General features: G+C 44.2%; 1 protein-coding gene across 1 annotated transcript in view; it reads right to left on the bottom strand.

Annotated features, from left to right (window-relative positions):
* Positions 1–4,991: 4,991 nt before the first annotated feature.
* Positions 4,992–26,113, bottom strand: part of Lrig3 (leucine rich repeats and immunoglobulin like domains 3) — a 49,860-nt gene continuing 28,738 nt past the window's right edge. Inside the window, exons 4-19 of the mRNA XM_021174025.1 lie at positions 25,187–25,318; positions 24,167–24,310; positions 22,977–23,120; positions 22,532–22,675; positions 21,993–22,136; positions 20,800–20,880; positions 19,847–19,918; positions 17,787–17,858; positions 17,141–17,304; positions 13,137–13,457; positions 11,504–11,785; positions 9,996–10,448; positions 9,186–9,344; positions 7,101–7,244; positions 6,721–6,990; positions 4,992–5,553 (exon numbers count right to left, since the gene is read on the bottom strand). Of these exons, the coding sequence (XP_021029684.1) occupies positions 5,309–5,553; positions 6,721–6,990; positions 7,101–7,244; positions 9,186–9,344; positions 9,996–10,448; positions 11,504–11,785; positions 13,137–13,457; positions 17,141–17,304; positions 17,787–17,858; positions 19,847–19,918; positions 20,800–20,880; positions 21,993–22,136; positions 22,532–22,675; positions 22,977–23,120; positions 24,167–24,310; positions 25,187–25,318 (2,971 nt within the window). The 3' untranslated portion in view covers positions 4,992–5,308. The remainder of the gene's footprint in view (positions 5,554–6,720; positions 6,991–7,100; positions 7,245–9,185; positions 9,345–9,995; positions 10,449–11,503; positions 11,786–13,136; positions 13,458–17,140; positions 17,305–17,786; positions 17,859–19,846; positions 19,919–20,799; positions 20,881–21,992; positions 22,137–22,531; positions 22,676–22,976; positions 23,121–24,166; positions 24,311–25,186; positions 25,319–26,113) is intronic.

The raw sequence follows: 26,113 nt of genomic DNA, 5'->3' as shown, positions 1-26,113 counted from the left end.
AGAGAGAGAGAGAGAGAGAGAGAGAGAGAGAGAGAGAGAGAGAGAGAAAGGCAGGCAGAACGAGAGTGCTATGGGGATGGGGTGAGGGCATGAATCACCTAGTTACCCTGTAACTAGGATTTAAAGTTAGCTACGTGAGGATTTTAGCACGGACATGATCCCTTTGGATCCACTTTAGAAAGCTATTTCTGGTCATTGTGAACACCGTGCATGGAGTACGGAAGGGAATGAGACTTGCTGAATCTCTGCTGCAAGGGACAGATAAGAGTGTGAATTCCGACTGCCCTGTGGGATGTGTAGGATGCAGAGGGGAGAGGGCAGGGCAGACCTTGAGACCATTCAATAGGACCGGTGAGGGCTCACAGGTAAACAGGGAGAGCCTGGGCTGGGATTGTTCTGTCCTGAGGGTGGAGAACACAGATAAAATAGCTAAGGCTGATGCACTGCTCAAAGTTCTTATCAGGCTTCCAGGTTACCGGGTGAAGAAGCAAAGGTTTTAGATACAAAGTCAGTGCCACCGAGGCTTACCGGGCCAGAGCATTAGCACTCGGCCAGGATAGTTAGCTAATCGATAAACTCTTACTGTCCTCCGATTCTTCTGCTCATTTTCAAGTAACCTGGGGAGAATACACAGCAATGTACATAAAGGACGCTGGGCAAGGGAGTTAATCAGTGAGCTGGCCAAACTCAGCCCTGAGCTGGAGACAGACCAAAGAGGCCACGTGTAGAAAGAACAGACCACTAACGGGCCTGGGGATGTAGCTGTCTGAGAAAGCTCTCTCCTAGCTCAGTTCTGCATCTCAAAAAACCCCCACAGCAAATCAAAATGAGCCACAAACACAGCATCAAAACCATGATAAACAACAATAAATGTAAACAAAACCAACTTCATGAAAACCATGATAACCTCTTGATGACAGTCGCTGCTGTCTTCCGACTGGACCCAAGACTTTAAGCCTGATAAATAAAAGTCGCTCATGAGGCCCAATGAATATTTGAAGCAGAGAAAATAATTATAATCGTAGATAAAACCTAAGCATTAACTTATCACAGCTGTGAATTGCTTTCATTCTTAAGGATCTTTAATAACATAAATGCAATAAAAAGCTCCGAGAGTATTGGTTAACCTTTTCTTCATCCCTGGGTATCTAATATATGATACAGAATTGAGGATCAAGTATTCCAATCCTTAGTATTAATTAAATCAAGTGAGCAGGAAAGAAAACGAACCCAAAATTTGTACAATAAGGATGAATTGATCAACTATGTAAAAATAAAACATTTTTTTATCAAAAGATTCTCTATCCAATATCAAATTTCCTAAAGAAAAATAAAAAGACAAATGGCTCCAGATAGTGGGATAATTCTGTAAATGCACATGAACAAACCCTCTAACCTATGAAAAGATTGTACCAACTACTTTCAAGTCGTATTTGAAATCTCTCAGAGCCTTTTCCTGTACTCTTGTGTTACAGACTTAAGGAAGTCTTTGTGAAGAAAGAGGAGCCCTGGTAACTAGATATTTCTGGAGTACTGAAATGATTTAGGTCATGAAGGGAGGGGCCTCTCTTTGAAGACTGATTTTGGAGAGATAAGGCATGTGTCCGATGTATTAATAGCATGCTGTATTAAAAATACATGTTCCAAATTGTCCTATGCATACGCCTCGTCATTCCGGATCCCGAAATCAAAGAAGACAGAGAGAGCAGTCTGCAAGGACCCCCGTCCTCACTTCTCTAAAACAGCAGCACAGCACATCTGTGTAACACCGGCTACATGGCATTTCTCTCACTTTAACAACACAGTACAAGGACCAAGCTGCTTTATGCACTCTTATCTCTATTCAAAAGGCACCGACCACCCTGCTCTGAGAAACCACTTGTGCCATCCTCCTGTAGGAAAGCAATGAAAACCATATTATAGAGAGATTCTCTTTTGAGCATCACCTGTCAATAAAAAAGCTGATGGCCAATGAGCTGAGGCAGAAAAAAGGAGGTGGGACACTGGCAGGAAGAGAGAATTCTGGGAAATACTGAGACTAAAAGGAGATGTGAGGAGAGATGCAGAGGAAACAAGAAGGAAGAATGGGGCTAGGACTGAACGGGACTGGGTAACTAACCCTGTGGAAGGGATAGAATAGTCTGAATGGGTTACATAAATTATGAGCTAGTCAGAGAATGAGCCAAATATGGCTTGTGACCTAGGTATCTATTAGTAAATAGTCTCAGAGTTGTCATTCCAGGAGCAGGGTCTGGGAAAGACGAACAACGGATTTATAGTTTTGTTTGTTTGTTTGTTTTGTTTTTCGAGACAGGATTTATCTGTGTAGCCCTGGATGTCCTGGAACTCACTCTGTAGACCAGGCTGGCCTTGAACTCAGAAATCTGCCTGCCTCTGCTTCCCAAGGGCTGGGATTAAAGGAGTGCACTACAACTGCTCAGCCTGGATTTATGTTTTTAAGCCTTGTATGTTACCGTGGGTCTTCCCTACTCTAAGGCTGATTCCAAGGTCTTAAACAGGTCAGGATTAGACCTAATAAATGTCTCTATGCCAACAGTGCGATGAAGAATAATACTACAGTTCTGTGAACACCTATTAAGATAATGTTTATATGAGGTGAGATTTACTATCAGAAAACAAACAAACAAACAAACAAAAAGCCTATGCTGAAAGTTAAGTATTTTGCCTAGAAATAAACCAAATTTTAGGTCAGAATATAGTTCAGGGGTAACACATCGGTTTAAGGTCCTGGGTTTGATCCCAAACATTACAAAAATAAAGTAAAATGAGCATAACAAGCAATTTAACTTGTATTGGCATTTGCCTGTTCCTTTATGTTGTTTTATAAGGATTTGATGCCTATGTATTGGATGTTCATCTGATATGAAGCATACATGAACACAGCATATACTTGTCTTAGTTAGGGTTTTACTGCTGTGAACAGACACCATGACCAAGGCAAACTTTATAAGGACAATATTTCACTGGGGCTGGCTTACAGGTTCAGAGGTTCAGTACATTATCATCAAGGCAGGAACATGGCAGCATCCATGCAGGCATGGTGCAAGAGAAGCTGAGAGTTCTGCATCTTCATCTGAAAGATGCTAGCAGAATACTGGCTTCCAGGCTGCTAGGATGAGGGTCTTAAAGCCCACACCCACAGTGACACACCCACTCCAACAAGGCCACACTTCCTAATAGTGGGAGTCCCTGGGCTGAGCTTATATAAACCATAACAATACTCTCCTTGCTGATGTCAAAGAAGTTCAATTTCTGAACTTTTTTATAGATAGATATGATTTACATTTGATCCCCAATGTTGGGCCCCTACATGGTAAAATCATGTTGATGAGTCCAGTGTTTCCTTTTGTTATTTATTTTTATGTTACATGAGTTTTTCTATAAGCATGTCTGTATATCATGTGTGCTTCTGGTGCCTGTAATACCAGCAGAGGTTGTCAGAACTCCCTGGCACTGGAGTTAGAGTGTTGTGAGCCGATATATGGGTGTTGGGAACTGAACTCAGGCCCTCTGTGAAATCAGCAAGGGTTCTTCCCCACTGAGCCTTCTTTCCAGCACTGGAATCCAGTGTTTCAGCTTAAGGTGCTGATTTAAACTTTTGTACTAAAGTTAGAAGAAAAAAAAACTCCTTTAAAAAGACGTTCCCAATTAAGAAGCCCACGTTTGCAGTACTTGGGGTAACAATACAGACGAAAATGACTAAAATCTACAACCTCAAGGTTTGTTTTCTGACTCTTTTTTAAATTTAGTATGCTGTGCTAACTCTTGTCATGACAATTTGTCTCAGACCAAAATGTTTTCTTTAAATGGCACATACAAACCAGTATTTCCCAACAACACATGTCCAGTTTTATCACAAGAGTCTTCCAATGCATAAGTTTATCTATTCTTTTTCTTGCAGCCATATTATGTAGTGTTGACAATCTGCTCATTCCTATGTGCATGAGCTTGGCATGTAACAGTCTCCTGAATACTATTTATTTTGTTTTTTTGTTTTGGGGGGCGGGGGAGACAGGGTTTCTCTGTGTAGCCCTGGCTGTCCTGGAACTCACTCTGTAGACCAGGCTGGCCTCAAACTCAGAAATCCGCCTGCCTCTGCCTCCCAAGTGCTGGGATTAAAGGCGTGCGCCACCACTGCCAGGCTCCCTAATAGTATTTAAAGCAGACACCTTAAATGACCTTCGGTATTGGAGTAACACATTCAGTACCTTAAATTCCAACCAAGTAGAACTAAAATGACAAAGTTGGAAAGATATGATCATTAAAAAAAAAATTACTTCAGAATACCTTCAGAGCACTGTGCACATTCCAGCCACATTGGTATGTGTGCACCCACCACCTCTTGTGAAGACCAGTAACCAAGTTGCTATGTGTGCACCCATCAGCTCAGCATAGCAGGATAGCATCCCATAGCAGCTGCAGATGAAATCCGATATTCACAGTATCCCTTTCCACTTCAGAGACATGCAACGAAGAGCCCCCTAGTTATAGCATAAGCCACTGTGGATGGGAAGCTCCTGGGTAGACACTAGATGCAGGCCCACAAGGCATCAGCTTCATGAAGGAAACTTGGATTGTGCAGTCACATCAGCTACAGTGGTGGCCAGACCGCAGCAGCAGCAGATCTGTTTGTGAAGCTAGAAATATGTTTCTGATGGCTGTGAGTGACTCCTCATGTAGTGTGCTTGGCTGTGGACCACGGATGTCAGTCCATTAACACAGCACTCCGGGGAGGTGGGAGGAATGGGATGTTTAGCTGTCCTTTAATATGCTAAATATAACTTTAATTCATTTGAGATGTGATAACTGGAATGAGTTAGGTCTAAAATGCATTGGAGACTATTATGGTATAAATGGGGCGTGGCACCCAATGGCACATTTTATTAACATGGTGTGTGGAATCGTAGGGAGCGAGCGACCGCCACTCCGAAGAGCGAGTTAAGACGGGGTTATTGAAAAGGCTTCAGTACTCCATAAAAGAAATCTGGTTTTATAAAAAATACATAAAATAGTCATGGACTCATACCATTAATTTACATAAGCTATTTTCATATAAAACAAAGTTATAAAATACTTTTAAAGACGTATTTTTTATATGAAAGTTATTCCCGGTATAAAATTTTTATAACGTTTTGTAATTTTGGTTCATCTATATAAATAAAGCATCTCTTTTTTTTTTTTTTCTTTTTAAACTTTGTAAGTCCGTTTAAAACCTAGGATTCTGTCTCCTTTAAATAGAAGCCCAGCTGAGGTAGCGTGTGGAAGCTTTTTCTTGGTCCCTTCTGGTCTATGTGTCTGAATCACAAGGCTGGCAGTCTGGAGTCCTGTAAGTGTGGAATATCTGTTGATAAGTACACCTGTGATTCTCTTCCCGAAAATCTGTCCTTTCTTTGTCATCTTCTTCTGATTCAGAGTCCAGCTCTGGCGAGGAAAGGGAGTTCCCGTGACAGGGCCTTGGCTGACCGTCTGGCGGTTGTGCGAAGCTTGAAAAGGCATCCAGGTGTGGTCTCCTCAGAGGTTTTCCGAAGGTTCCTGAAAGAAAAGAGACCCCATGAACGCCTGGGTCCTTCTGCTAGCACCTGAACGAACCCTGAAAGGGACAAGGGTGTTTCCACTAACACGGGAAGCTCCTCCGTAAGTGCCTGTGCGGTGTAGGTCCTCCCTGAGAACAGACTATTAGAACACAGCACTGCACACCCGCTTACTTAGAACCATCAGATAAATGCGTCCATTTTATTCTCTGCTCACAACTCTTAGGAGCACTCATCGCGGAACAATGAAGTTCCTGAAGTCTGCCGAGCCCTTGGCTCGAGGATGTGTGAGCCCACAGTCCAGGATTCTCCCTGAAGGAGGACTGCACAGTCGGGAAGCCATTCTGCCTGAATACAGCGGGCCTTCTTTCAAGATTTGGGTCCTGCCTTTTCTTCAACTGCAGCAAAAAATCATTCAACTAACTAGAATTCCTTCCCTAGTTATACAAAACATACTTCCATTTTCTTCCCTTCAGGGAGGTATATAAATAATCATACTGGGACACAGGGTAAACACTCAAGTAGAATCGTTTGGAATTCTCCTTTAAAAACAAACCAAGAACACAAAAACACACCAGGGCAGGTTGAGGCTTGCTTTTGTTTCTTCCCCTGACTGCTTCACTCCATAAAAAGATCATCCACTCTCTGTTCTTCCCTCCAACGGTTTCCACACATGAGACCAAAAAATTCACACTCTACCCACAGTGCTAGCTGCTGTCTGAATGCGCTGGCTTGTGCCGCGGGCACCACAGGCCTCCTCAGCTGAAGGTTGTCTTGCTTGTCTGAAGCTAGGCTAGGTAGGATGTTGCCTTCCCCACTGTGAGTTCAGTCAGAAGCCACGAGACATCTAAAAACCACAACCACGCAGAGTATACAGCTCCGCCCCTCAGGCTGCTGGGACCCAAAACCACTTTTTCCACACGGCTGACAAGCTCAGCTACTAAGTCATCCTCCAAACTCTTGTCTCCTGCACGCCACACACAGCACCATCCAGAAAGCTCCTGGGCTTAGGTACAGATGAAACACATAACCACACACAATTCCCACCCAAGTGTATTTCAGAAACTCAGAGGGTTTAGAACTCGCAGGATCTCACGGTGACATCAGGAATGAAACTATTGACCAATGCTTAGAGTCTGAGTCAGAGACGTCAGCTTGACAAACGTACCCATGAAAGAGTTACTTGAAGTAACCAATCCTGGTTCCGGACCTGTACTGAAATCCACGGAGGACTTGTTTAGACACAGAGTCTGAATTGTGTGTCCCTCGTTCGGAGGATACGTGGAGTTGGTGAGCTTTCTGGAATGTGGCCATGGGATGCTCTTGAGGCTCCGTTCACAGGGTTCCTCTGAGGGATGAGCACAGGAGAAGTGGTCCTTCTTCACGTAGCTGGACTCACAGTGATCCATTAAAGTAGTCCTTGGGTCAGAACTGCAACCTTTTCAAGTTGGAATCCATAACAAAAAGAGACAGAGTTAGTATGCTAAGAAGTCTTCCCAGGAAACAAAACGGTATTCAAGCAAAACAAAAACAAAAACAAAAACATACCTGGAAGATAAACTTCAAATGGATCTGGGCTGTACAGATTTCCCTGTAGATACACAGGGCCTGTGGAGTCCACGAATGGGCAAAGAAATGGGTCAGGGGCAGCTTCCACATCAGCTTCACTGCTGTCGTCAAAATGGCAGGTCCCTTTAAAACACAACCTTCAGTCAGTGAACCAGCTATACTCAACACTCTCTCCGAGTCTGCACTTTCCTTATTTATAGAAGAAAACTGGGATAGAATGTCCTAAGGAGGAAAAAGTGGACACACACGGAGTAATTTTTCAAACTTCCTGAGTCCTGTGAATCTGGGCTCCCAATGGCCTGCTGAAGCTATCCTTGGTCCAGAACTGTAAACACTGCAAGTTAGGATCCACCAGCTCGGGCATCTAGAGTGAGGCCTGATTATCCATTGAGCTAGGTATGCCAACCTTGTAACTAGCCCCACTCGAGTTTTAAGGGAAATGGATCTGTGCCTACAGCCATGGTTTGAATTCTCCGGACTATTGCTTTCCTGAAAAACGTCAAAACTGACTAGAGCCAGGTATCAACATTTGCCTAGTCACCTCTTAGTTTCCTGCCTCAAAGAGGAGTCAAAAACCAAACCATCTCAGGGTAGTCAGCAGTCATGGGAGGACTAGGAGGAGGACTACTGATAGGATCTTATTTGGAGTTGCCATGGCAACGGGATGGATGCTATGTGCACTAAGAGAGAAGCACACTGTGGCTCAGCAATGTTTGGAGGTCCTGAAGCTGCTCTATACCGGCATCCTGTCCCTGAATGGGTATTAATCATGTGTTCTCAGTCTCATCATACCTGGCTGAGGTTGGGTCTCTGCTCTTTGCCAATCTTCACACTCACTTCATGCTTGGATCTTATCGCTGTATCTGCTTACTGTCTTGCCAAGCATTTCTGCATAGCTGGTTGGTGTCTGTCTGTCTGTCCTCACCACCCTCCCCATGAGCATTTGCCTCACCAGTGACTAACTCTGAAGCTGAAAGGAAGCACACTTCCTTCCCAACCATACAGTCTGATATCGAGCAAGCACAAATACTCAGTATGGGCTCGTGCTACACATAAAATGCTGAGAAGAGCCAGCAGCAAAGCAGAGTCCGTGGCATGCACCAAGCATGCGTATGTTCCTTTGAACCACCTCTCTGGGCAGCGTTGCCACTGCCTGTGCATGGAGGGAATGAATGGGTCTGAGCGGGGCTGCTCCTACATCACGCTCCCTCCGTGGATTGGCTGATATCTAAGGCACCTACAGTAGGGATGGCATCAGCTTTTCAGCTGTAGTCTTTAAGCCTCTGACACTATGCAGGAGATGCCAGCTGGGGACATTCAGTGCCCAAGAACAGTCACAATGTGAAGGAAACGGGACGGTCCTCAGAGAAACGAAATTTGACCAATTTGTAATTTGTCTCTTTTTTTACCATCAAAAAAAAAAGTGCTTTTCAAGAATTTAAAAAAGGATTCAATGTGTGTGTGTGTGTGTAAAAACATAAAAGAGAAGATCTCCCAGAGCTGAAATTACAGGCAGTTCTGAGCCACTGGGAAGCAAACCAATGTCCTTTGGAGGAGCAGTAAGTGCTCTTAACAGTTGAGCCATCTCTCCAGGCCACCGGCGCTGGAATCTTGTGGCCGTTGTCATGAATCTGTAGATTGTTCCTGATCGTATAGCCATTTGCCTGGATATTGATTTTTCCAGTCCCTGAGCATGGGAGGTCTTTCCATTTTCTATCATCCCCTTCAGTTCCTTTGTTCTGTTTTTTTACATGTATTGGTCTTTTTGCTTTCTTGTTTAGATTTATTCTCTGAGCAGTTATAAAAGAACCCTATTCCTACTCAGAGCAGGTGGATCCTCTTTCTCTGAGAATTCACCCGCTGTGTGTCTGTCCACAGCATCTAGTCTTTAATACAACTTTTATGTCCAGTCTCAAAAAGCAGATGTGGGGAGGGGATGGTAGCTTTGTTTGTAACCTTGGGCCAGGCCCTCATCACTGTTAACAATCTCTTCTGTGAAAAACTATTCCACCCAGGACCCTCTCCGTGACCTCAAAACAGCCCACGGACATCTCAGACACTCACCAGCACCGTCGTGTTGTGGTAAGAAAAATCCGCCTCCCGAAGAAGTCACGAACTGGTGGTGACTTCCGCTTTCTGAGGAGATGTACCCGTCCTGCCTGTCAGCTAGTGTTCCCTGAGATGATAGATAACTAGGGATGTCAGCCGGCAAGTTGGTCTCATCTGTAACCAAACAACAGCATTCCATCAATAGTTGTGCTTCACTATGGTTGGTGCAGGCAGTACAATTCAGGCTGTTTTTTGTTTCTATAACATCAGTCAGGGAAGAGATCTATTCTGGGAAAACCAGGGATGGCAAGGGATGGCTTTGCAGCTCTATGACCCTAGCTAAGTTTTACTTTGTTACCCAGGGAATACACCCCTGCCCAAATTTCAAAACATGTTAAATAGGAAACGACTCAAAACCATGACTCCAGGCCTTTGACCAATATCTCATCCACAGTGGTGCATCCTCACAACACACAAAATGCTGCGTGTGCTCATGCACACACAGATCATAAACTAGGACAGCATGCTGGAGACTCCCTGATGGCTCCTGCGTCCCTAGATCCATCCCAGAGATGAAGGGCTATTTCACTCTGCTTGGATTTTCTGTCTTGGCCACCAGGAGTATCCTGATGAGGTTTTAATAACAGGGTTCACCTTTGTGCAACTCGTTCTTTCAGAATGGTATCACATTTTAGCTGACGACATCCCTGCAGCATGCAGCCAATGAGTCATCTCCCGAGACCGACTCGGACTGGGAGACACGTTCTAGCAGCGAATGTCTGTGAAACCCACCGCAAGCACACATGATGGCTCGTGTTTACTCACCTGTGTTGGTAATGCTGCAGTCTTCGTTCCTCCGCCTTGTGTGGTATATGATGACCACCCACACGAGGGATGTGCCCACCACACAGCAAACCACGGCTATGATCACCACGCCCACGGTGGCCCATCCATCACCGTCCAGCGATGGGGCAGTCATGTGAGGGGAGTCGCAGGTTGGAGTAGGGATCACACTGAGGCGAACGTTGCCTCTCTCGGTGCCAAGGGTATTGGACATCTCACACGTGTATTTCCCTGCGTCACTGACGTCCGAGTCCACAATGATCAGCAGCTGGTTGCCTGCTGCAAAAAAGTGCCTCTCGGTCACCACCAAAGGGCTGTCATCTTTCGTCCAGTTCAGCCGAGGGGGCGGGCTCCCTCCAGCAATGCACTGCAGGACCGCTGTCTCTCCCTTGGTGACGGTTCTGTCTAACAAGGGCCGCAAAAATGACGGTGTCTCTGAAAGCACAAGGTTTTAATTTCCTAGATGAAAACCGGGTTCCACATAAGACCTAGTGGGTGAACTTATTTAAATTGGACGCTCGCTCCTACAGATCGCCGGACAAGTGTATTAAACAGAAGCTGAACAAAGCAACCTTGGGTCATGTCACTCCTCCCACCAGGTTAAGGGTCAAACTGACTTAATTTTTATCTTGACCTCCCTCAGTTTTGCCAAGGTTAGCAAATTTTTAAAATCTAGAAAGTATGTGAATTTAATGCGTCTCGGATGCTTTTAGAGATTTCCCTTTATTACTTTTTATTATGGGCACTGTACTTGTGTGTCTGTCTTTGGGAATGTGCATGCAAGAGAGATGCCTGTGGAGACCTGAGGTGATGGGTTCCCCGGAGCTGGAGTTAAAGGCACCCAAGAACTGTCCAGTGTGGGTGCTGGAACCAAATGCAAGTGGTCTGAAACAGTACAAATTCTTAACTATGGAGTCATCTCTCCAGCCCCACACTTGATTCTTTTAAAATCAAGTTTCTCATGTCAGTTACCTGGGTCTGTATGAAAATCTTGGACCTGCTTCTACTACCTGGCACCTTGCATCTTGGTGGGTTATTGTAACTCATCCAAAGACACGTGAATCACGAATATTTTCCTAATCTGACAAACAGGTGAGGTAAGGTAAGGACTGGAACTTCTACACAGAGACTCAGCAGGAGGAACAGAGACAACAGGTCTTCCTGATCTAGCTATAGATGCGCTCTTACACATCCTTTATAACACAGAGAGGACCAATGGTTGTGAATAATCCCTGTACACAAGGGTAACCCCTGGAGATTGTACTTGGAGCCAAGGGGACAGATTCATCTCCCTGACCACAGACATGAATGTGTAATATAACCCTGGATTCAGAGCTACCCAGAAGCTGTTTATAGTTTTTTTTTGAAGGCAGAGCTCTCGGCTCTTCACCCCGACCCCTTGCCCATCTCCCAGCAGCTTCTAGCATGGAGGGTCTCTGTGTGAGTTGGGGCACTGGAGATGACTTTGCAGTCTTCAGAAACTGCCTCACCTAGCACAGTCAGGGTTGCGTTTGCAGAGACGCTCCCTGCACTGTTCTGAGCCGTGCAGCTGTAAACCCCAATGTCCTCAGTCTTCACGTCCACGATGAAGAAGACGTCATCCTCGGGCATTACGTGCATACGTCTCTCTCGGGCGGCCGGGAAGTCCGTGCCTCCATCCTTCTGCCAGGCTATCTGTGGGGCTGGGTGCCCCACGGCAGCACACTCCAGGCGAGCCATGGCCCCGGCACGGATGGTGAGGTCCATGGGGGTCTTGGTAAAGGAAGGCAACACTGAAATCACAAAAGCAATGTATACGTGAGGTAGGTCCTCTCCCCAGGTGAGGTGGCTGGCTGTGGTAAGAAAGGGTTCTTTCTAACTCAGAGTCAGAGCCATAGACATAAAGTTTACAAAGGTACAGGTGTGAGGGAGTCAGGATGACACAGGGTTGCAGGATCCTCAGGTGAAGATCCTCCTGGCTTTCTCTGGCCACATTTGAGTTTTCTCAATAATTTAAGTGTGAGAGCTTGGCCAAATCAATACATCTTTCTGTACTGTGAATATTCACGTCATCTATTTCTTTCCAGTCCTGTAGGACCTAACATTTTGTGACTTTATCCCATCCTACACTCTAAATTCTCCTATGTGCCAGGCCTTGGCACCTGCCTGCTGAATGAATTCAGTATGAATCATCATCTAAATGTTCCACCAGGCAGACGTTGACAGTCAAAATGATAAAGGGAGGAGCAGGGAGCACCCAAAATACAATCTTAGAATGGTAGGTTTGTGTGCCTGTGGTACAAACGATGCTACAAGGGCTACTGTTTATTAACAGTGGCTGCTATAAGTAAGCGCCTCACGGAGCATGCCCAAATGTGAAGGCACTACATATATAAATGTACATGTATGTATATATATACAAGATGTATATATGTGTGTATGTATTATATATATAACATATACTGTAACATACATAACCAAACACAAGAATAAATACACATACATGTATGTATATATGCACAGGTACTCCACCAAGCCTCTGACACACATTATCTTTTCTATGAGTCATGACATTTATATGAAGTGACACTCAGAACCTATATTTTTTTAAGTGCGTTGGTGTTTTCTGTGTGAGGCTGTTGGATCCTTTGGAACCGGAGTTAGAGACAGTTATAAGCTGCTCTGTGGGTGATAGGAATTGATCATGGCTTCTTTAGAAGAGCAGCCAGTGCTCTTAACCACTGAGCCATGCCCCCAGCCTCCTTTCTTAAGTTGAAAGATACAGGGAACAGAGTAAGTCAGTTGCTGAGAGTCGCACAGCCATATACCAGGAGTGGCGGGATTCACACCCGGAGCTCAGTTAAAGGCCATGTGCTTTAAACCTATACTCTGTGGCCCATCACATTGCTGTGTCCCAGACAAAGGGTCTGGTTCATTTTAATCCTGGTTAACCCTGTCACATTTAGTGAGATATAAATAATCACCAACCGTGTGTGATTTTGTGTTTCGAGAGGCAGGGAAGGGGCTGGGTGGGAAACAATGAGAGAGAAAAGCATTGGGATTGAGAGGGGAGAACGGGGAACAGACAGACAGGACCGNTTTCTCTAAACATCTCTAAACAGTGGCAGGGAGTGGATTACTCACTGTTGATGGTGAGCTTGGCTTTGACGGAGTACGACGAACCGAAGTGGTTGGAGATAACACACTGGTATTTCCCTTCGCTGGCGAATTCCACGTTGCGCAGCCTCAGGATGGTGGTATACTCCATCAGCTCGCCTCCCTGGGCCCGCAGGTGCGCGTAGTTCTCCATCTCCGCATCCTGAAGCGCTTCGTTGTCTTTCTTCCAAGCGAACGTCATAGGGGAGTCACTGCTGCTAGCAGCCGAGCAGGTAAAACTCACGTCGGAGCCCTTTATTGCCGACTGCGTTTCCGGCTGGACGGTGATCTGGGGTTTGGGAAAATCATCTGTTTAAAATGGAAAGAAGGAAACAAATGACTTGAGGGCCTGAGAGTACACTGGCCTAAGACGTCAACAAGACGGAAAGAGTCTAGGGCATCTAGGGTTGATGCCCTGCCTGGGTCTCACAGACATAGCAGCTGACGCAGGAATGAGCAACAACCAAAAGAATGTGCATATGTAAAGTGTCCAGTGGGGACAGAGGTTCCACCATTATTTACCTGAGAGAAGTGCTACCCTGAAATGATCAGAAGGGTTTATGCCATGTGTCTGGTGTTATGTGTAAGCACAGGAGGAGTAGGTAACAAGTCATGAGGGACCTAGAGTGACATAGTGGCTACCATCGCCTGACAGCAATTACGTGACGATTTCAGGAGCCTGTGGAGGGGATGTGCAATACTCCCAGCACAAAGAAGTGATTTAGGTTTGAGTTGATGGATCCACCAGGTAGCCTGATCTTGCAGCACAACTTCCTATACTGAACTGTCACAGTGTATCCCATGCACACATATAATTACCATATTAATTACCATTAAACATAAGAATACATATATACATACATGAATTTATATTTACATTTATATGTGTGTGTATTTATTCTTATGTTTGGTTATGTATGTTACAGTATATGTTTTATATATATATAATATATATACACACACATATACATTTTGTATATATACACATACATATACATACATGTACATTTATATATGTGGTATACATTCTAGCACATATAATGTTTATGTTACATATACAGATTACACACATGTACACACACATATATGTGTGTGTGTATATATATATATATATATATATATATATATATATATATGTGTGTGTGTGTGTGTGTGTGTGTGTGTGTACATATATATACACAATGCATACACATACATTTTTGTTTTGGTTCGGGTTTGGCCTCTAGAGTGCTGGGATTAAAGGTGTGTGCCACTACTACCCAGCAAGAATATTTTTTTAAGGCAGACAGAAAAGCAGATTAAACACCTCTAGGCTCACAGATGGTCTTTGAATGTTATTCTCAACTACTGCAACCTTTTGCCCAGGCTTGCCGTCAAAAACAAAGTAAAACATATGCAAGCAAAGAGCAATGGCAAATGATCCTAACCCATATCATCAAGATGGTAACTGGCTGTGCCTGCAGAGGACCTGGGTTTGGTTCCCAGCGCCCTCTCATTGTCTGTAACTCCAGCTCCTGGGGTTCTAATTCCACTTCTGGCCCTATAGTCACCTGCATAGACATGATGCACAAACAAACAGGCACACACATGCCTAAACAGATTAAGAAAAGACAGCAAAGAACAAAAAGAAAGCAAGCAAACAAAAAAGCCAACAATAAATAGAACAAATGGAAAAGCTCTGCTAAGGCCTGAAGCAGGTCAGTCCATCAATCAGGCTGCACTGCCTGTCAGGGCTACATTGTAATTAGAGCTGGGCGACTCTGCTTCTACACAGTTATTTTTAGTTCCCTGTTACTTTTTGGAAGAGTTAGCTTTTTTTGAACTTCAGTTTCTCAGAGATGGTCTACACAAACCCAAAGGAAACTACCAGACCTCCCAACACTGACTTCTGGATAACAGCTAATCAGAAATCACAAGTTTTCGGGGCCACGAGCTGAAGCAGGGTGCTGCTATGACCATGGCTTAGCTGCCGGCCTTCTACACTATGCCCATGCCTGTTATATAGAACGGTTTCTCTCTGTGGGTTTCCATCCCATACATAGTTGTTCTGGTCACAATGGAGAAGGAAAGAAAAGGACAAGCACTATGGGCAATGTGGATGGGTTTGTCTCACAGCCCGCAGAGAACTGGGAGACTGTGGGGTAAAGATATAAGAAGGAATAACATAGGCCCTTGTGGATGATTGCCCAAAGCTTACTTGCATCCAAAAGCCTATATCAGAGGTTTTATTTCCAAAACTTGCTGACACCATTAAATCCTGCAACCTAAAATACATATATTAATATATTTAATATGATGATATGCAATATATTAATATGTGATATAGGCTATATATAGTACATGATTATATGCACAAGTTATATATTTATATAAATATATACATTTGTGTGTATACAATATTATACACACACACACACACACACACACATATATATATATATATATATATATATATATATATATATATATATGCAAAGCAGTGTTAGTCACACTTAAATGTCAGTATAAAATGGGGGTCTGTAGTATTTTCTCACATGAGCTTAAATTTAAGCAAATTTAGATTTTGTGTTTTATACACACATTTATTTTTGTAAAGAGTGAAGAGCTGACAGAAAGCTGAGTCAGAGATGAAAACTGTATTTTTTTACCCATGGTCTGTTCCTAACTATATACAGGAACTCTGGGAGATTTCAAATTCTGAGACTCGTGATTGCTAAGACAATGGATCTTTAAGTTATTTACAACAAATTCAAACTTGCCATTCCTAACGCTTTACCCACCAGCAGTTAATATCTCAGCCGCCCTAATTCTTTAGCTACTTATTTATTTTTTTCCTACAGGCCTCTCAAAAAACCCCAGGGATAAAGAGCAGAAAGCAAACTGCCCCAAAATACAAGGCTGGGTCATCAATATTTCTATCTTGGCTGCTGGAGGGGCTCATCGCTAGCCCTACTCCTCCTTGAGAGCTATAGGCAGTTAATGGTTACTGAGGGATGGGGAGTCACAGGCTACCATGCATTGTCCTTTCACACAAGTAAATATTTCACTCATCCATGCTCACACAGAGAACTCTGGTTAAACACAGCAGGCCACCAAAGAAAGGAAACTTGGAACCCGGTTCTGGAAGAAGGGGTCTGGGGTCTGGGGGGTGGGGGAAGGGCTGCAAAAGGATAGCTACACATATATGTGTATGAATTCATGATTTTTATGAATTTATAATTATATGAATTTATGGATTTATAACTTTTAAAAGACAGCATACTGATTTTTAAAAGGGGGGAAATGGCAGTTAAGAAGTTTTCAAGTTCCCTGGACTGGTAGGTAGCTCAGAGTTATGACCCCACCTACGTAGAAGGCTGGACTGTAGAGAGAGTTCAAGACTTCTCACTGAGATCCCCCCCACACACACACACCTCAAATATTTAGAAACAAAGAAAACAGTGACAGGTAGGGAGCTGGTGGTGTGGCTCAGCGGTAGAGCACACAGAAGCCCCCAGGTATGACTGCCACTAACACAGACAAGTGCAGTTCCCAGGTCCAGGGACCATCTTTGAAAGCGACTACTAGGAACTACCGTTTTCCCAACAGTCTCTAGAATTAAGAGAACAAGCCTCAATGTAGTATCATGACAGACAAAGGTGCATACTATGACATTTTCAGAAGCGGTACCAAAACCCAGGAAGGGTCTCCATTGCCTGGGTGCAGGATGGTGTGGGGGAAGTGCAGTGAAGGGGAGCCAGGCCGACTCTCAGCTCTCTCAAGCTCCCATTTCATTCCTGCCAGCAAACCACGCGGATGCTAAAACAAATACCAAAACTCTACCAACATCTGTAAAACTTTAACAAGCGGCAGACTACGGATCCACTTCGTCTACCTCAGCAGAAAAAGAAAAGCTTATTCAGAGGACACAGATCTCTTCGAAACCATCATTTGGACAAAGGAGCGGGAAATGAAAGAGAATTAATAAAAACCAAGGATGGCGCTTTCCTTACCGCACACAAAGCCATCTGGGCTGACAGTGAAAATGCTCCTCCCTTTCAGCAGCTGAGGGTGGGCACAACTGGCATTTACGAAGCTCTGAAAGTTGTTCTCCGCCACCCACTGTGGGAGCCATCTCAGCTGGCAGTCACACAAAAGGCTCGACGTATTTAAATGCCTGAGGAGAAGAATTACATTCATTTTGTTTTGCACAAAATGCAGATTTCTAAACATAAATCAAACCTGCGTAAATATGAGGCAAGCGGGGGTGGGGGGGTGGGAATCAGGAAACCGAACATGTGATGTTGTAAATATTCTATAGTCTACGGTAAACGTAAGAAACAGAGCTAGCAGGGCCCCTGGTCTTTGCTGTTCTTATTGTCCTATGGAGGAATAAGCACCGATACATCAGAAATTCCTAGCTAATGGAAAAAACGAGAACTATATTTAGGAACCATACTATATATGGTCTCACGAATTTAAGCTACAAATTCAAAACAGAAAAAGAAATTCCAGTTGCAACCAAGGGACTAAATGGCCTGGCCCGCACCCCTTGTTTCCCAGTATAACCATTAATAATGTCAAGAATGTGCTAGACGCTTTCTTGTAGATGTTGCGTCACGTGACGTCCCCCTTGGGGCAGAAAAAGGGAAAACTTACAGCTGCTGAAGTTTCTTCATTTGGGAAAACGCATTGCTCTGTAGAGACATGATGGCGTTGCCACTCAGGTCCCTGGAAGACAGAAAATCAAACCCATTGATGAACTATGGCCAGGGTGTGTGTCCTTAAAGCCTGGGCCACACCCTACGACCCAGCCTGTTCACCAACCAAACACTTCATGCTGAAATGTGTCAACGGGACAAGCGCAGAGGAGCCCCTCACAAAGCTCCAACCAAGGCACCCAGAGTCTGGTCAGGGAAGTTATTTGTGTCACCCGCCCAGGATGCCCACTCCTCAGGGCTCTCAGGCTGATCTGCCTGCTGTCTCACTTCATTTCTCATTATTCAAATTCACTATTAATTAGGGGTACAACCTAGGAAACAACCCTGGTAGCCCACTTTCTGTGAGAACGTGCCGCGCCGAGTGATTTTAGCATACATTATCGCACATATCCCCAAAGCAACCCAGCTAAAGATGGCTTCACTATGCAGCTTGGCATGAAGGGGGAAGGAGGTTGTGAAGTCCATTATTTTCTATTCCAGCCTGATTCTGTCCCACAGAGCTCACCGCTGCAAAGGCAACAATGTATTTATTAAACCAAGTAATGTTTCAGGCAGGACATCTATAAAATTGGAGGACATTTTGTGTTGGCTTTATTTTTAACTGGTACTTTGTAGCAGTTTGAAGCCACAATGGTTACATTCCTCCCTCCCCCATCCCTCGTGTGCACGTGCGCACGCGCGCACACACACACACACAAACACACAGGGCTCACAGAACACAAAGGAGATTTTGAATGAGACATGTAGAAATAGAAAACAAAGACCAAAAGTGCCAGACTTGGATAGGGAAAGAGTCTGGGAGAGTCAGGGAAGGTTAAAGAAAATTGAAGCAGAGGTTAATACTCTGCTGATCCACTAATTCCACTTTCCCAGAAACGGAACGGGCCAGTTGACAAACCCTTTGGCTAGTTTTCCTTTGAAAACAATCCTTTTCAATAACAGCCATCCTGGCCTGATGCTGTGGCGCTCAGTTTTGCAGACTCATTCTGCCATTTCTAACTGCTGTGCTGTCCTAGGTGGGGCTGGCAGTCCGTGTCTCTCTCTCTCTGAACGACTGGTACAGTGTCGGGAAATGCCCACAAGGTTGCCAACAGACAGATCACACCCAAATTCACAGTCCCGGTGAGGTACAACCCAAATGTCCACTTAAATGATAGCATGTGTCCAAGTTAACACACAGGGAAACTGCTGGCTACAGCATTCCTCAATAAAGCAAGCACAGTCTAACCTACATTGTGATCTGGCTATCCAAATAGGAAAGTAACAGTTCGTTGGGCCAGCTTTCACAATATTAAATGTCTTCTTTAAGTAGCTGAGAACCTTCCACCCAGAAATCTCATTTTTAAAAAATGTGTGCCAAAGGTTCCTGAGACCCACATGGACTCAGGACCATAACCGGAGTGGTCAAGGGCTAAAGAGATACGGGATAGAGGGGAAAAGGGATAAAGGGATATAGGGTCTTTGTGAAGCCAGAGAAAGCCTATTTTCCTGGCAGTCCTCAACTGATGAGTGCAGACCAGGAGAAAGAAACAGAGAAATCTCAGCTGTATGTTTTACATCAAGCAATTACAACAATAGAGTTTCTCAAGATACCACCATCTGCCCTCAAATCCCCACCGTGGCACTCCCAAGGATTTCTTCTTGTTCTTTAAAATTTAAGTCATCTTGGCTTGGAAACAAACAGAACCCATGAATCTTCAGGGATTCTAGTTAACTTTTTAAAACAATAGCAACAGTTACTGAACAGAATTCTTGTTAAGTACTAACTAAATAGTGTGTGTGTGTGTGTGTGTGTGTGTGTGTGTGTGTGTGTGTCTCCAGACTATATCCTAAGAAAGCTAGAGATAAGCTACTGATGGTAGACAGAAAGCAAGATGACAGATGACAGGTAGATGTGTAAATAGCTTTTCCAACATGGGGAGGATATTGTCACAACTGTTTTATAAACAGAAACCCCTCCTGGACCACCCTTAGGAGAACTAAATTCCAAATACTCACAGGTGTTCCAATGTGTCCAAACCAGCGAAGGCCTTTTTGGTAATAGATCGAATCCGGTTTCCCTGGAGAATTCTGCAGGCGTGGCAAGAGGTATAATCACATTGTAGTTAACTTTAGAGAGCCATTCGGTAACATTATCTAACATGGGTTTCAAAGCACTCAACAGACTCCTCCGTGTAGCAGTTTGAATACGAAATGACCCCATGAGCTCATGTATTTGGACATGTGGTCCCTAGCTGGCAGAACTGCCACGGAAAGCTTAGGCTATGAAGACTCGCTGGAGGAAGTACGTCACTGGGGCTGGGCTTTGAGAGTTTAATTGTCTGGCACCAACTCTGCTTCCTGTGTGTTCAACGGAGATGTGGTCTCTCAGCTTCCTGCTGCCAACGGACGCCATGGCTTTCTTACCACGGTAGACAGCTAGCTGTCTAGACCATAAGTTAAAATAAACTCTTAAGTTGCTTTTGGTCAGATTTTATCCCAGCAATAGAAGAGTCATCAGCAAGTGCTCACACAGGTGCTACGGAAGTCTCTCTGGGGGTCACACTGCTCACTCCCGCCCAGTGCAGCTTGCTCCCCCACTTTCTCCGTAAATGCCCTTCATCATCAACTGAAAACAGAACAGTCTACAAGGCCATTTCATTGCAAAACAAAAGTTTGCATCCCTTAAAGACAGTCATTTCTACACAGTGACGGTCCCTAATGAGTAACAGCCAACATAATTTGCAAGTTCCTATCTAGGTAACAAAATGAGTAGTTAGACAAATTCCAGGATTGAATTTTCTTCCTTTCATCCAAAGACGGAAGAAAAGGTAATTATATGCACACACGTCATGAACCATACCACTTGCTTAGGAGAAGGACCAAGCATGCAAGCCTATGATATCACCTGATGGGTCTGACTTCAATGAAGACAGCAATTTTAAGTCATAGAGGAGGCGAATCATACTCACAGTTGCCTCAATCTGTCCAGCCCAGAGAATGCCCCACTCATATCTTCGATGGTCCATGAGATTTCATTGTTTCTCAGATCCCTACAGAAAACACGGTATTCTCTTTAGAGTCACTTTTCAGAAACCTTAGCTGCTACCCAGGTGGTGTGCTATTTGTAACAAAGTCCTCCTAATCCCCCACCTTCACCCACTTCAGAAGAAGACACTCAGTTCCCAAGGTGCCTTTCACATCCTGAACCCTGCACTCAACACTTTAAAAACTTCCCCCAAATCAAGACAGTAACCCTGGCCCTGTTAAGTCTTCTACGAAGATGACTAAACGCTCACATCTCAAACAACTTGAAATATACATTAAAATTTAAAACCAAGTTCCTTCCAGTAAGTGGTAGCACATGCCTTTAATCCCAGCACTTGGGAGGCAGAGGCAGATGGATTTCTGAGTTTGAGCCCAGCCTGGTCTACAGAGTGAGTTCCAGGACCGCCAGGGCTACACAGAGAAACCCTGTCTCAAAAAAAAAGAAAGAAAGAAAGAAAGAAAGAAAGAAAGAAAGAAAGAAAGAAAGAAAGAAAAGAAAGAAGAAAGAAGGAGAAAAGAAAAAAGAAAAACAAGTTCCCATCACAAAGACAGACAGGAGCCAAAGCATATAGCATGTCCTTCCACTCTGTAACGGTTCAGATGGAACAGAGCACAGGTTTCTGAGTGCAAAATCCCGAAGCCCACATTAAATTAACGTTGGAGAGATTTTTCAGGTCAGTTAATGCAATACTTTTCTTCCTTAGGACAGAAATCAAAGGGTGGGAACCAGAAGAATAAACACTGGGCTCCCGTAAGGCCCTGTCTATAGTCCTTTCTGCTCCGTCTTGTTTTTAATCTGCGTTTTATAAAGACAAAAATTAGTGGACTTAAATTTTTCTTTTTTTTTTCTTCAGCAGTTCTGAACTTCCTAGCGATGCCATGAAAGAGGAACACTGCAATCACCAGGCAGGCTGATCAGGGTCCTTTTAAAATCCCTTTAAGAAACACACATGGATGAAATAGATCTATTCTAATCAGACTGCTCTGGGAAAGATTAAGAACCCACTTTTGAGGCTGTACACATTTCCTCAACAACAAAGGAAATCTGCTGGGAGAAAAGTGGGCACATTTAGGAACCAATTAGGCTCGTGTACCAAGAGCAAAATGTGTAACTTACAAAGTCTTTAAACTGGTAAGCCCCCGGAAGGCACAGTCAGCAATGTAGCTGACTTTGTTATTCCCAATGTGGAGGGCATTTAGTAGGCTTAGGCCAAGGAAGCTGGAATCGTCTAGCCTTGATAAGTGATTGAAAGTCAGGTCTCTGCAAAAAACAACAACAACAACAACAAAGCTTTTATCTTTCCATTCAACATAATAATCTGGTTTCTAAAAGAGAGGTAATAAGTGTAACTACAATAATCCTGTTTTAACATTCTGACTTACAGTATCCAGGTAAACATTACTTCTAATCCCAGTAATTAAAATTAAATAAATAGTCCATGAAACAATGACCACTTCTGTCAACTCAACAAAAAACTGCAAAGAGAGGCATTGGCTCCAACGCATCACAGCCAAAAATACAGCATCAGGGGCACACAGGAAAGCGGCTGTCGCCTTGGCAACTTTGTTGCCAAATTTTCACAGGTTAGTGGTAAGAAACTCATACTCCAGCAGGATCCCTGCTCTCGAACCTGAGGAGAATAAAAGGCAACTTACAGCTCACTGAGTTTCTGGCAGAACTCCCAGGCATCCGGGCTGATCCTGTTGATGGCGTTCTGGCTCAGATGAAGTTCCCGCAGCATCAACAAGCCATAGAGCCAGCCTTTGGTGATCTCGGTTAGGTTGTTATGGTCCAGCTGCCTGCATGGACAATGAGAACCAAGGGTGGGATCCAGAGTTCATGATCTCTCTCTTCAAAGCCATGCGTAGCTGGCTGTAAGCGACTGATGACAATCCCTAATGCGCCTAGAGAGTCGGCTTTGATATATAAAGAGATCAGCAAAAGATGTATGCAGTTCACCTGGAACATAACTAAATGATTATAACTATGATTGTATAGCATGAGAATTTAATGAGGCTTTTCAAAGGAGAGCTACCGAGTGTCCACTGAGTATTTGGGGGTCAGTGTATCTGAGTGGGAACTTCAGTAACCCACACTTACAGGACTTCCATGTTGCTCAGCCCCCAAAAAGCTCCATCCATCAGCTTTGTCACTCCGTTTCTTTGCATTTTCAGAGACTTCAGTGCACCAAGCCCTTGGAATGTGAGTCCATCCACGTTCTTAATCTTGTTTCTGTTCAGCTCACTGTGTTGGACATTACAATTAAGCCGTTAATTCATGTGACAATTAAATTCTAACGGTAAGAAAAACGTGTCATACACTGCAATATATTTAACCCAGTCAGTGCTAAAACTGCCAGAATATTTTCCATTTCCCAGGCACTTTATTGACAAGGATTTCATTTTTTTCCCCCTCCAACTTATTACAGGGAGTGAATGCCTATGTAAAACACGATATTTTTTTTTTTGGAATAATACAGGAAACACACTAGATTTTCATTTCTAAATGGATGTCCACTCAGGATAGCCAGTCAACAAATTTATATTCAGCCTTTGTTGATGCAGAACGAGCATCATAACCATTCCAGAAAAGCAGGAGGGGTGCCGGGGGGTGGTGTAGAAATCCTGCCCCGCGTGTATGCAAAGCTGTACCGTCATTCCCAATTAACGTTCAGTTTGGTACCTTCCTGCAGGCTGCAACGCTTTCTCTGTCTGCCAAACACTAGAACCACCTAGGGAGCTCTAAAAGTTCTCGAAGCCCGAATTGCAACCCCCAGAGGTTTTAGTATAATTGGTCTAGGGTGCATCCTGGGCGGGCTCTGGGGTTTTAAAAAGCTCCCCAAGTCTCTGTAATGTGCAGCCAAGGTTGAAAAGTACCGTTGCGGGAGCCTTGTTCACAAAGCATTCTACCATTCTTAACGAGACAGTTCTTTACTGCCACTTAGGCTATCAAAGCACCCTGAAGTTGTGGGTATTATTCTCATAAACCACAGCTATGGAGAGACGCTGTGGTTTCCCCAGGTCCACAATGGCACCTTTGTGAAGGGGCAGCAGACTGATCACCCTGCTCCTTCAGCCACCATCTAAACATGTCCTGTCAGGCAGCTGCTGGCCTGAGGTAACTAACTGGCAAGCCTTTTCCCAATCAGGAGATTCCACCACTTGCGCCATGAAAGCGAGGACAGTCACCTGCTTGCCTCTAAACTTCTCCTGTCCCACTGTGGGCATCAGGCCGAGACCCCAGAGGCTCAGAGGTGAGAGTGTGATCTCCTAGAGGCCATGTTCACTTACAGGTGCTGCAGCTGAGGCAGTTTAAACATCTTGGGCGGGATGGCTGAGATGCGGTTCCTGTTCAGCTTCAGCACCAGGAGGGTGCTCGCCAAATTGTCAAAATACCCTGGTTCCATGGACGAAACTCGGTTGTTATTGATATACCTGTAGAGAGTTTGAAGGTCAGCAGAGGCTTGCTCAGGTTTCCTTGGGAAGTTAAAGTGCTTTCCACCTCCCCACGGCAGAGACTCTCCAGTGACCATAAGTGCACCCTTAACATTGTTAATACTGAGTTCCCCGTGAACAAATTAAGGCTTACACATATGGACTGGGATATGGCTCGCTGGCAGAGTGCTCGCCCGGTAAAGAAGCCCTGGGTTCATATCCAGTACCAGGAAAATAGTAAATAAAGATAAAAAGATTCACACCCTGTAGTTTTAATATAAAATGTCCTGTGGAGGCTCATGAGGTCTGACACTTATTGTCCAGCAGGTGGCACTCTTTTGGAAGGTTGTAGAATCTTCAGGAGGTAGGGCCTAGCTAGAGGAAGTACACCACAGAGGGCGGGACCTGAGGTTCTATAATCTGGCCTGACTTCCTGACCACAATGTCACAGGGCTGCCTGCCACTTCTCCCAGCATGCCCTCTCTGCCATGATAAAACTGTGCCCTCAAACTGTCAATCAGAACAAGCCTTCTCAAATGGCTTCTTGTCAGGAACTGAGTACAGGCAGCAAGTAACTAATATACATATACTAACAGCAAAGACTGACAGATCTTTGAAGGTGACAAATAGTTGTTACATTATATATATACTTTGTGTGGAATGTGTTACTACTGCCCTAGTTTGGAGCATTTGTTTTTAAATTGTGATACAAAGTTGTAAGAAAGAAGATTGAGCCTATTCAACTTATTCAAATCCGTGAGAAAGTTACATTCCGCTCCACAGTAGTGAAATCGGGTTCCCTGCATCTTAAACACAGCCCTGCCCCCAGTTATAACAGTATTCTCACTGGGTGGGGGGGGGGTAATTTATACTTACAGATACTTGAGTTGCAAGGGCGGAAAGGCAGTTCTCAGGTCTGAAATATTATTGTTGCTCAGGTCCAAAGTCTCAAGGGACTGAAAGGCTTCCAGCTGTTCAGGGAGGATTTTGTCGATGGCGTTCCCAGCCCTATCATTAAAACACAGTCCCAGCAACTGGTCAGCAGTATAATCCAAAGGGAGAAGAGAGCGTCTCCTCCTGACCTGTTCTGCAGAAACTAGTTGGTCCAAACCGTATTTCTCAATGACAGTCAGCAGCCCATGGCCATGTATGCTCTGAGGTCATCCTAGAGCATATGAAGAATGCCCTTACACCAATCTGACAGGATAATCAGCATATAGAGTTGCCATGCTTTTAAACACAACGCATGGTTCTTTTTTTTTCTTTCAGATTATTTTTCTATGTCTTCCTGTTTTATTAGATAGTAAATGAAACATCTAGCACAGAATGGGAACACCAGCCTACACTCCCTTATTCCACATTCCATAATATATATTATAATATATTATGAGTATTGTATATATTACATATTATACATATAATATTACGGAATATTATATATATAATACAATGAGTATTTAAAACACATATATGTACACTCATGTATTTAAACTTAGTGTAGTTATTACTATTAGTGGGACAGAGCTGCACACGTGGAGATCGGAAGAGTAGTTTGTGGAGTTAAGTGTTTCCCTCCCATTTCTGTGTTTGCAAAGGCTCTGGGCAATCCTGGTCAGCTGGGCAGGCTTGCACTGCATGCAGGCATCTCTACCTCCAGAACCGCCTGGCCAGCCCTGTGTCTCCTGACTGCTAGTCTGATTCTTCTTTTAGAAGGTACTCTCACACAGCAGTGCCAATCAGAAGGTACTCTCACACAGCAGTGCCAATCAGAAGGTACTCTCACACAGCAGTGCCAATCAGAAG

The sequence above is a fragment of the Mus caroli genome, chromosome 10, assembly GCF_900094665.2.
Source record: "Mus caroli chromosome 10, CAROLI_EIJ_v1.1, whole genome shotgun sequence".
Taxonomy (NCBI): Eukaryota; Metazoa; Chordata; class Mammalia; order Rodentia; family Muridae; genus Mus; species Mus caroli.
The sequence above is the reverse complement of the archived record's forward strand: the minus strand, read 5'-3'. Positions and strand labels throughout refer to the sequence as shown.